The following is a 13,017-nucleotide window of genomic DNA, read 5'->3' as shown; positions in this document are numbered from 1 at the left end:
GAGTCGGGCGCAGTTTACATAATATGTAACACATGTTTTATTTTTACATTTGATAAAAACTCGGGCGCAGCTTACATGTATTATTTTGTGTTTACCTGTACCTTGGGCGCAGTTTACAATCACTGTTTAATGTATCTAACATTTTTTATTGAAATTAGTTTTTTATTAAATATAATGTTTCATGCAACCTTGGTTTTTATTAATTTTAAATTTTTTATTCACCTGATTTTTTTTAATCCTATTTAGGTTTTAGTTTTTTTTTCTACCTATAAGGTTTATTAATTTATTTAACCTTTTTTTATTAGGTTAGGTTAGGTTTGCTACTTTGCTACAAATGTGTTGGATTGGTTGAATCGATGTCTACTAATGTTGCGCTGCCAAGTTCACAATGGTTCGTTATTCGTTACACCCAAATTTGTTTCTTAAGAATTTACACGAAAATATACATATACACGTCATAATATGCATATGTATAGATGCATAATCGTACAAGCTATACGATTTAGAAAGGATCCTGGTTCAAAATGATGCTTATATTTTCCACAAAAATATAAATAATTACTATATTACACGGGTAAAAAAAGTAATCCTAGTGACTGCAACGCAGCCTGTGGCCGTTTAATCATGTGACTCATTTCGGGACTTTATCAGAAGTGGAGTTTGGTCTCTTTATTCAAGTGTTCATGTATACAATATAAACTCAATGATAATATTATATACCAGTTATAAGCATACATCCTCATTTGTAAAACACAAGTGAATGTCTAAGAAATGGATCTGTCGATTAGAAGACAATTCTTATCATTTTGTTGTCATCAAAACAAAAATATGTTATCTAAAATATATTACCTATAATTTACCATTATATACTTAATGGCTAATATTATTTTATTTATCTATAGTAATTTTTTAGGACATAAATGCATACATATTAAAAGTTTTTTAGAACATTAAGTCCTAGCCCTAGTTATCATCCACTACTCGTAATTAATTGTATTTTCTAACTACGTAATTGAATTAATTAGATGTTTCCGTATATATTATATGTATGCTACAACAATACGCAATAGTTATAACAACTTTGATAAAATAAAAATAATTAAAAAAATGAATTCACTTACATAACCTTAACCCTATATAGTAGTCAGTTGAACTCGTCGAATTGCTCACTGTAGTAAAAAAAAATAATTTATTGATCATACCTTTATGGTGATTTATTACGATGGAAAATATTATATAGGAAATAGAAAAAATTATGTAAAATAATATTTCACATGTCTTAGTTGATACTATTTTATGTCAAAATCTGGAGAGTTTAATATACGATTAACTTCATATGCAAAGCAAAAAACAATTCCTTTATTTCAATGGTCAAAAACTACCGTTGGTATAATAATACAATTATTTAATTTTTAACTGGACAATCAGAAATGTGATTTTAATAACTCTCCCACAACAAATACATATTTAGTAACTAACATTACCAAACATTAATTTAAAATTAATTTCACTATACTTTATAAAGATTAAATGTAATTCATGACATAATTTATCTCTATTAGGTATTTATAGATATTATGAATACAATTTAGAACCTAAAAAAACCACAAGGATCATTTAACAACTTACGGTCTAGTTTTTCAAATTTGATCCTATTAATGAATTCAGCTTCAGTTTCCAAAAACCTTGGGTATGCTGAAAGAAAGAAGTAACACAATCATAATTTATTTTGATACTAATGTCACTTAGGTCTTAGATTAATGTATAATGTAAAAGTTAAATAATAATTTATTGTTGATCGTTTCAATAACTGGCTGTTTTTTTTAAGAGAGTTAGTATTGATATTATTATGGTCCCTTTATTAAGTCTATTATTTTTTAGTCATGTAAAGTAGTACTTAGTGTTTGAACACGGACAATCAACATAATATTAAACAACGCGTATAATATTATTATTATTTAACGCATTATACTGGTGCGTAGCACATGCGCGCGGTGGAAGGGATCGCCAACCTTAGGCGGATTGGGGTAAGCCAAGAGCAGCGCGTCGTGCCACGCCATTACGCCAATATCATTCATGTTTTGTCTCACTCCCATAACCGCGCCATAATTAAGATGTTCCACATAAAAATATTATGCTAAAATTTTTTTATAATTAAATTTAACTTATCTTATACTAGTTGTAGTTTAGATAGAAGTTATAGTCGCATATTTCATAATATGTTATATTAATTATAAGTACAAATAAATTCATTATTAACTAAATAAATTAAAGTTTTTTCTTCTATTTTTTTATAGATGAGAATAAAGCAGATGTATCTACTTAGTAAAATTCACCCAAAAATACAATTAAATGTGTAATGATTATTTTTCAATTATATTATATTATTCGACCACAAAATAGAACCATGTGCCTAATATACCATATATCAAATCATACCCAATTAATTTTAAGATATTAAATTACTGTTTGATTAATTAACTTACAATTTAGAACCCGTGTAAATTCTGCTTCAGAACATCCTTTTATTTCTAAATAAATGATAAAATTGAATTTATAAATGATTAGTCTATACTTAACTATTAAATAATAATATGATTTCATAATTCTACACAGTTAATTTTTAATATTTTATAAGTTATAAACATTGTAGTTCAAATAATTTACTAAAGAAATCTCTCCTATCGCTAAAATATTCTTCATATATTTCTCCGATATTTGGAAAATCTGAAAAAATGTATGCACAACTTTATTATGAGTTACAAGTTTTAATTATAGAATCAAAAAAATAATTTATTTTTAAAACGATTCGTCAACATAATTATGTTAGCATGTTTACAAATTTACAATAATGTGTATCGTCTTAAATCTTAAATCAATACATAAGAATCTCATATAGGTACTTAAAAACGCAATATGAATTCAATACAATGTTCATATTATAATTCAATTTGAAAATAGAAATCGAAGAATGATATAAGTATATTACACAATATTTAGGATTATGAATGGTGTACATTATTTTCTTTTATTATTATTAATTAATCCGCGGCACCTTAGACCATTGGGTGGTTTTTACTGTGGGGGAGGGTAAGTTTACTACACTTTGTAAGTTTACTACACTTGTGTTTTGGTTTTGGCAGACTTTTTAGTGGACACCTGTATGTATCTGCCATGCCCGGGGGGGGGGGGGGGCACACTTGTTCTCCGGACACCGTGATTTGCCCGAAGAAAAATGCCACTCATGGCCGAGGTACCGAACCGGCGTCGGGGCGCGTCACAACTGACGCCTTAGTCCGCTCGGCCACGTTATTATAATTATCAGTCTGTATACCAAACAACAAGAACTAATACCAATATATTCTGATATTTAAATTTTAAGCTAATAATAATATTATTTCAATTAATATTTTTAGTTGAAACAAAACATACATAATAATATATCAACGGATCATTAATATTTATGGCATTCGATATTTAAAACTCTAGTTAGTGACAGGATTTTTTTGATTTTACATATTTTTACTGAGAGTATGCAGCTCCAATTGGATAAGCTTTCTTGACGATTAATATTTTCGTATGAACTGATATACAAAATTTTTAACGCATAAAAAAGCATATTTCAAAGTTAAAAAATATTTTGAGCAAAATATATATAAAGGGGTTTAATTATAGTATATAGATCCGGTCTTTACTTATAGCCTAATTTATTTGGACTTAAAATTATATAATATATTATTATTTATTAAAATTTACAATAATTGACCATTATTGATGGCTACAATGTATTACAGTTAGGTAGAATATGGTTGAACACATTAGAAGAAGTTGTACCCGCATATGTGTTGTCCCCGTTTTACAAGTGTGTAACATACCAAATTTTACGCTTAGCAGATCACGTTTCGCTCCATAAATTTAAAAATTAGAGTGAATTGACCTCTTATAAAATTTAAAGGTAAGATTATTATCTAGTCAATATCGTTGGTTTTTATAATATTTTAATTTTAAAGCGGTATATGAGTATTTTAAGATGTACAATTATATATAAGTATTTGGGGATTTTTTTCCGATTGGAACTTTCTGACGGTGGAAATTTTTGTTTATAAATGGTTGCTATTGGTTATAGGAGAAATATTGAGTATTTATTATTTAAGATGTTGCCATTGGTTAATCGGGCAGATCATAGGCGTAAACTGGAGAGGAGGCGAGAGTGGCAACTGACCCCCCCCCCCCCAAAAAAAATTTAACATTTAGTAAATTAATTTGGTATTTTGTAAATTAATTTGAAAAATGTTATCAAAAAGGCATTTTAGATTTGTAAGAATTAATTTTTTCAAGAAAACTGAAAAATATAATATTTTTAAAAGATTAACTATAGAAAAAAAAATGAATTGTTAATCAAAATGTATTTATTCATTGCCATTTGCCAAAGTTTTAAATGAGGCCCCTGTACGAAAAAAAAAATAATAGTATATTATTTAATATTAGGTACCAAGTACCTGTTGTAATAAATATGCGTAGGTATTAGGTACATAGCAATAAATAACGAGTAATGTATTCTTTTATTTATAAACTATAATTCCTAAGCTTTTTTCCTCGCTAAATTATCATCGATTTTTTTTTTTTAGGTAATTTATGCAGTGTTATAGCCTATATAACGAAAAAAGTACCTAATCCGAGGCCCCTAAATACATTCTAACTATAGAGGCAACATTGCCCCCACTGGACCCCCCCCCCCTTAATCCGGGCTTGAGTTTCCACTGATTAAGTATAGGTATTTAGTCTCCAAATATCTTTAAGTATACAGTAAATCAACATAAAATAAAGTTTGCCCCCCCGCACAAAAACTTCCCAAGTTACGCCCATGGGGCAGATGATGCAGAAACAATTTACAATTTTAAAATACTCATAACTCGCTATTCTTGAGGATGGTTGTTACTGCCAACAAACTTTGATAATCAAAGTATCAACATTTAATAATTATTTTGGTACGCTTTTATTCTAAATGTAAAAATGTTATATGCTTACATAGATAGTACATAATATATCCACGATATTAAAATATACAATATATTATGTTAGTAAAAACTAAAAATAACTTACATGATTTAAATTTCTTGAACACTTCCATCTCGACAGTTTCAGGTACTTCAACGAATTCTTTATTTTCTAAACATAAACATAAAATTAAAATTTTAATTATTGGTGTTTCTATAATTCGATAATATAGTTTATCGGCCTCTTGAACCTGCCTATTTACTAGAGAGTAGGGACTAGGTCAACAAGATATAAGATTTTTAAGTAAAAATATTTCTACTGATCAATAATATATTTTCGTATCACAAAAATGACATAGGTACCTACATGATTTTACACAGGACAATACATATTTATTTGAGGAGGCTTTTTAGTAAATATCTAAAAAAAAGTAGTGTTCAAAACTAAAACATGTTAATATTGTATTAAATCAACTATATAGTACAGTAAATAATTTAATGGGCCATAGACCATATCATTTTAGATTTTGAGCGGAGCGATAATTGATAAATACATACATTTTACAATAAATGTGTATGTGGAGTAGTGTAGTAGAAAAAATGCTTTGATTTTCAATTTAAATATATTTTCTGATAGGAAAGTGTGAATCTTATAGTTGGCACTTTTTAAAGGTTAAAATTAAAATAATCCAGTACCTATTTTACTTTAAAATTTTAATTATTCTAATAGCAATATCAAACAACATATTTTGAAATATACTGAGTATTATACGCTGACACTGACAGACCATCTTCGATTAAAATCGTTTTTCATATAATATATTCAACGATTTATCGCTGAATTCTAATTGAACACACACATTAGAGTAACCTATTAAATTTGGTGGTAAATTCAGCAGGGACTAAAATTGTGTGCAGTAGCTAATATTAAGTGTGTAGTAGCAAATTTAAAAGTGTAGGTACAGAACTTATTTTCAGCTTTTCTAAATTTTTATTTGATTAATATTCAATATTGATTATTGGAAATTACTAATTATCATAATATTGTATCCCTTTACAGATCCTTAGTTAACACTAAAAATAATTCCGACTACACCATATTATTCTGGGCGACTTATAATATAATAAGCAAGTATATCATCAACCCGAGCTCTTTCGTTTTTAATTTTAAAATGTATTTAGTCATATAGCCATATAGGTATCAAGGACTTTTATAGAAGATCGTCTAAGATTGTATTTATTATAACTAATTATTAATAAATAGCAAACACATTATGCAATGAAGGTATATGTGGTATGTGCACTACTAGGCCGATGTTCATTATTTTAAAATATTTTCGTGTGAAATTAGGTGTGCAGTAGCAAAATATCTTAATTTTAGACCTTGACACTCAGCAACTACCAGTGACGTAATTATGGTGGGGGGACGATGGGGATCGATACCCCCTCCACTCGTAGCTTTTTTTATGTTATAATAAAATGTAGGTACCTACCGTCATATACATAATATATCATACACACATTTTTTGCATATTTTAGTAAATAAAATGCATATTTAAAAATTTTTTAAAGTGTATAAAATATAAATCCTAACCCTACTTATATGTAAAGATATTTAAGATATTTTTATTTTATTTTTATTAAATATACGGGATAACCCCCTTGAACATATTATATACACATTATACATATCTATTTACACATTAATTGTACAAATTATGATAAATAATAAATTAATAGCTATACAGTAAATTATTTGCAAAAAAGAAATTGAGGATCAACATTGACATTTGACATCATGCGTGTAATAGGCTCATTTTTAAGGTAATTAGTGGAGGCGAATGGAACATAAAAAGGAGCAACAGATCGTGAATGACGTTGAGAAACTCTAAAACAAATTAAGGAAAGCAAATAGGGAGAGTCAATATCACTTTGTAATAAACTATTCAGGAACTTAATGCCCGAAATCCGTCTACGCTCAGCCAGCGAAACCAGCCCTAGTTGAGAAGCAACTGGTCCATAGTTGTGAGGCTCACAGGGGATATTCAATCTAAAACTAGCATACCTCATAAATTTACGCTGAACCCTTTCAAGCCTTAGAGAGTCATCGAGGTCGTGCAGATCCCAAATAACAGCACCATACTCAACAATAGGTCGAACAAGTGCACAATAAAGCACCTTGTATAATAGACCTAACCGAAAATTCCTACATAATCTTAACGCAAACCCCAGAGTTTTAAAAGCCTTACAACAATTATGCTCAATGTGGGGTCTAGGATCAAGATCACTACTAAGAATAAGTCCTAGGTCAATTACATAGTCGTTAGAACATGAAATAGCAGTAGATCCGAAGTGATAAGCATATTTGACAGTGGACTGAATCCTGGCAAAAGTTACATTTAGAAACGTTAAGGAATAGTCCTAGAAAATTAAAACACTCCGTGGAGCGATCAAAATCACTCAGCAACAAAATACAGTCATCCAAGAAGCATATACGAGAGTAGAGCTTAATATCTTGTGCAAAACATAAAATCTGGCTATTGTAAAGAACACTTGATACACTATTAATGAATAGAAAGAAGAGGAGCGGAGATAGATGACCTCCTTGGGGAACACCAGACGTAGCAAGATAGACAATAGATTTTACTCCAAGCAATTTGACCCATTGGTAACGGCAAGAGAGGTAAGACGAAAACCAGGACAGGAGAGGTTCACCAATTCCAGATAAGTTGAGGACCTGGATTAGGGCATTGTGATTAACTGAATCAAATGCTTTATTGAAATCAGTGTAAATGGTATCTACCTGTGTTTTCAAATTAAAAGATTGGTATACATAGTTGTTAAAGGCTAAATTACAGGTAATGGTGGAACGACCAGGGTGAAAGCCATGCTGTTCCTACATAAGAATTTTATTGATTGATAGTTGGATACAATGCAAGACTAACAATTCAACAATTTTGGAATGTGTGACTGGATAGAAATCGGACAATAGTTGGAAACATTGGACAGTTCATCAGACTTGTGTACAGGGGTAACTGAGCTGAACTTTAATATAGAAGGAAAGATTCCTTCTTCAAGCGAACGCTTAAAACGAGTCCAGAGGAGGAAAGCTATAATATTTTTTAATTAGTTATATATATTGTATATACCAATTATGTTATAATATAATATCTATATGCATATGGTTATTACTTATTAATAGTTTTTGTACATTTTGAATAATATCAGGGTACATGGGTATAGATATATATTATGTATTAATAGTGTTTATTAGATATTGTATTGTCATTTGATTTCATAATGAGTATGACTGTTGTTGTTGTGTATAATTTTGGGTAATATAATGGGTACAATGGGTACATGGGTACAGATGTATATTGTGGTTTTTTGGTAATAACATATTAATAGTATTATGATGATATTGAATCATGAAACTGTGTTGGCGCAATGATGTAGATATCATTACATATCAAAACTCAAAAGGGCTTATAAATGCCCCTTATCTTACTTTCACTCAAAATAATGAATGTAAAATAACATAAGCCGGTTTTCAAACGTATAGACTAAATATTATTTTCTATTAACTTGAATAAAATTACATACGATTTGATATCCTCGTCGTATATTCCGAATGAGTTTCGTATATTCGTGGATATTCTGGAAAATTAATTTAAACCGTCCATATTAATTGGAAAATATCCTGCTTCTTTACAAGCAAATTTTAAGACCTTTAGTTCTCTATGCTGCCCTTATATAAGTTATACTTGTAACTACATAAGGTGTGAATCAAGAAAGTCGTCAACCTTTGTCGCCCCATCGTGTACGATCATATTAATTATTATAATAATTAATAACAAAACTAAAAACAATCATAAGATTCAAAAATAATAAACAATAATACTTTTGCTCCAGCGGTAGGACACAAATTTGATGCAAATAGTACCAAAAGAGAAAGAGAATTTCACCTTAATTCGATCGACTAATATTAGTTTTGAAAAGATATGACATCTCGCAGAATATACGACTGCAGATTCGTCAAGGAGTGTCACCTGACGAGGATATATATATTTAAGGTATCACGAGCCGAGAACTGGTGAGACAGAGTAACGTGTATTTTATATAATAATTATTAATTAATATGTTTCGGCGTTTGGAACATAAGTAACATGAATAATGATAATAATAATGTAAGTATAACACAATATTAGCGACTTAGAATTGTAAGTTATATTTAAATTAAAGCCGAGAAATATGATGGGCATAAAACTCGGACAAAAGAAAAAAAATAAAGATTTTAAATAAAATCTGTATAGACAACAACAACACGTATATAATAATATAATATTATGCATACATCACTCCAGCTCCTTTGGTCGGTTACCACTTACCGGAAACTTTATATAACAATGACCATAATAAATGATAATACTCAAAAAAAATACGAGAATAATGGCCACGGTTAATTGAAAATAATATTAATACAAAAAGGTAGTCGACCAACCAAAAGCCCACACTGTGCTCCGGGACGCTGCCCGGTGGCGCAACGGCGAAAAAGCTGCGTATTAAAATGAAGTGTTGTCGCCCGCCGGCTTAATCGTCTGAAAACGCACCAAAAACTACGACGGGTGACGAAGACAGTGCGAGAGTTAAAGGTGCCTTTACACTGTATCGTGTCGTCCATGTGTTGTTTTATTAACACGATCTTGGTAGAATGATATATTGTATTAGGTTAACGGATGTAACAGTGTATCATGTAACCTTATTATATGTGTATGGCTATTATTTTGACCACGGACTAATATAGAGTCTTAATGCGCAGCGTTAAAGTATTGTTGCGCGCATGCGTATAAATGTAAAATCGCAAATTTGGATGGCTATAACTTCGAAAATAATGGTTTCCACAAAAAAATTCAAAAAATTTCGAAATCAGCGTTGAAAAACATGTCTTTTTAAAAAAAAAATTTAATTCGTGAGGGGCGTGGTAAAGTGCATTTTAGCCCATATTCACAGACATTATGGGATTCCACGAACCACGAAACCTTTTCCTAAGGGTGCCGTTGTCGTAAAAGTTTGGGAGTCACTGATCTAATAAACCTTGAATTTCTATGAATACGCGGATTAGGCACAGGTCAAAAGCTAAAAGCTGACATTTCATTTCGTGAACAATTAATAGTATATGAGAGGGTGCCTCATCATTATAATATTCTTCTATAGTTATTAAGAATTATCATTTAGTTCCCACGAATAAATTTGATTGAATATATTGATTTATAGAAATTACAATACTGCAAATTAATAACAAATTGAAGCTATATAATTTATCAAAACCAAAAAGAGCATATCAAAATTTTGTATTCTACTTTTTTTTTTGCTCTTTTGACCAACTAAAATAAGTTACAATATATTATTATTCTTTGAATAATTCTATAATAGGTACAGTCCGTAGTAAATGACACGACAATTTAGTGGTTTTACATCGTTTATGTTCCCATACATAATAAATAAGAACAATAGTTTTTATATGAAATATGACCATGTTTTTAGAAGTAAATAAGCTGAATAAATATTATATCATTATCGATTATCACTCATCGAGTTTGTCATCGAGTTTTGATCTATTTTTAGTTTTTTTTTTCAATCGAAATCATTTCTACTTTATTTTTTTTTTTTACTGGTTAACTCGCAGATAATATTTTAAATTCACAAAATGATTTATTTTCAATATTTATTTCACTTAAAATATTATGTCAGTTATTATTTATTAGTATTTATCAGTCATCATTTCAGAATATTAAGGAATTTATATAAAATAATAATATTATATTGGCTCTTTTATCTAGAAAATACTTTTGGGTGGTATTGCGTGTTTATAATATAGGTTATACCTAAGTTTTTTTAAAAAAATTACAAAGCAACTGTTTAGTAATATTTATTCAGCTTATTTACTTTTAAAAACATGGTCATATTTCATATAACACCTATTGTTCTTAATTATTAAGTATAGGAACTTTAACGATGTAAAACCACTAAATTGTCATGCCATTTACTACGGACTGTATTATAGAATTATTCATAGAATAATAATATATTGTAATTTATTTTAGTTGGTCAAAAGAGCAAAAAAAAAGTGGAATACAAAATTTTGATATGCTCTTTTTTTGTTTTTGATAAATTATATAATTTCAATTTATTATTAATTTGTAGTATTTTTTTTTTATTGGTCTTAAGCCCGGCAATTAAGGCCATTAGCTGTAGGTATTGTAGGTTTTTGGGACGATAGGGGAACACACGTTTTTTTGTGTTTGGTAGAATTTTCAAGTGGGCACCCGTAGGTATCTGCCATGCCCGAGTGGGGGATTGCGGTAATTCTCAACAGCCGCCGTGACTCGGCTGAAGAAAAATACCGCCTGCGACAGAGGAGTCGAGCCGGCGTCGGCTGCGTCGCAAACGACGCCTTAGACCGCTCAGCCACTCCGTCCCCCAATTTGCAGTTTTGTAATTTCTAAAAATCAATATATTCAATCAAATTTATTTGTGAGAACTAAATGATAATTCTCAATAACTATTAAAGAATATTATAATGATGAGCCACCCTCTCATACTATTATTTGTTCACGAAATTAAATGTCAGCTTTTAACTTTTAGCTTTTTCTGTACCTAATCCGCGTATTCACAGAAACTCAACAATCATTAGATCAGTGATTCCCAAACTTTTACGACAACGGCACCTTTAGGAACCACTAAGACTGTGGTCTCATTGTCCCCCGGTAAAGCACGATTGAGCATAAATCTTTTTAGCAACATAATTGAGCATAGAATATTTTATGCGATGTTGCCAAATTCACGTTGCCAAAATGTTGTAATTTATTATTTTCACGTATTATTACACCAATTATTATAATATCTGACGCGAGCCGTGAGCCGAGCCCCTCAGCTTTATCAGCAATGTTATCGATTAATAAATTAGTTCCGGAGTACTATTCCGGACTTCTATTGAGACTATTGCTGACTTAAAAATATTTTGATTTTATTATTTTCATAACTCATATAACTATTATTATTATGTTATTATTATCAAATAGATCTATAATATTATACTATATTATTATAAAGTGACTACTATTGAGAGTATTATTGACTTAAAAATATTTTGATTTTATTATTTTCATAATTTATAACTATTGTAATTATTATTATTATTATTATTATTACATTATTAGCAAAAAAATCTATATACTGTATTATAATGTGACTACTATTGAGACTATTATTGATTTATAAATATTTTTAATAATGTGACTAGGTATATTACATATTGATTATGAAAATATGATTTTTTTGCCATGTTATATTTTGAATCATTATAATTATTTAAATAAATATTTTTGTATAATACAGTCCAAAATTGAAAATTAAAACATATATTATTTATAATTATTAATGTGATTAACTAATATTATACATATTAAAACTTACTTATTTCATACATTCCGCTGATGCGTTTTCCTTCTTCATTTTCATCGACTTGATGATCTAACCATATTATAATATATAATGGTAAAATACAAAATTAAAAATTAGATATGCATAGGTAGGTAATAACTAATTTTTCAGTGTGCATAAAAAATACTTGCCATCATTTCCGGCTTCTGAATAATATAACGATTTTATAACCATAAAAATAAGAATTATAAATTTATACCTAGACATTTTCAGAAGAGTTAGTAGGTACTACACTACTACTTGATATTATACGCAATAATTTAATGGCAAGCCACAAATGAGAATAAAAAGGAATTAAACCTTCACATGTAGGTAGGTACAATTATTTATCTTTGTTCGTGTTTTTTTCTCAGAAACTTATGAAAACGTAAACAACTGAGTAAACTTAAATATTGAGTGTTAATAAAATACAGAAGGCCTAATCAAATCCAAAATGCGTTGTGTTTTTACACAGGTGTGAATACATACACTAGCAGACTTGCTAGTTGCTGTAACACTGATAAATTTATAGCATTTT

The 13,017-nt window shown here is 29.3% G+C and overlaps 1 protein-coding gene across 1 annotated transcript in view; it reads right to left on the bottom strand.

The window, feature by feature from the left end:
• The window catches only part of LOC100571853, a 66,026-nt gene extending 53,223 nt beyond the window's left edge, over positions 1 to 12,803 (bottom strand). The window contains exons 1-8 of the mRNA XM_029487624.1: positions 12,632 to 12,803; positions 12,474 to 12,530; positions 8,601 to 8,654; positions 5,104 to 5,169; positions 2,668 to 2,727; positions 2,487 to 2,531; positions 1,630 to 1,695; positions 1,122 to 1,169 (exon numbers count right to left, since the gene is read on the bottom strand). Coding sequence (XP_029343484.1) covers positions 1,122 to 1,169; positions 1,630 to 1,695; positions 2,487 to 2,531; positions 2,668 to 2,727; positions 5,104 to 5,169; positions 8,601 to 8,654; positions 12,474 to 12,530; positions 12,632 to 12,707 — 472 coding nt within the window. The 5' untranslated portion in view covers positions 12,708 to 12,803. The remainder of the gene's footprint in view (positions 1 to 1,121; positions 1,170 to 1,629; positions 1,696 to 2,486; positions 2,532 to 2,667; positions 2,728 to 5,103; positions 5,170 to 8,600; positions 8,655 to 12,473; positions 12,531 to 12,631) is intronic.
• Between the last annotated feature and the right edge of the window lie 214 nt (positions 12,804 to 13,017).

Source organism: Acyrthosiphon pisum, chromosome A1 (genome assembly GCF_005508785.2).
Source record: "Acyrthosiphon pisum isolate AL4f chromosome A1, pea_aphid_22Mar2018_4r6ur, whole genome shotgun sequence".
NCBI lineage: Eukaryota > Metazoa > Arthropoda > Insecta > Hemiptera > Aphididae > Acyrthosiphon > Acyrthosiphon pisum.
The sequence above is the reverse complement of the archived record's forward strand: the minus strand, read 5'-3'. Positions and strand labels throughout refer to the sequence as shown.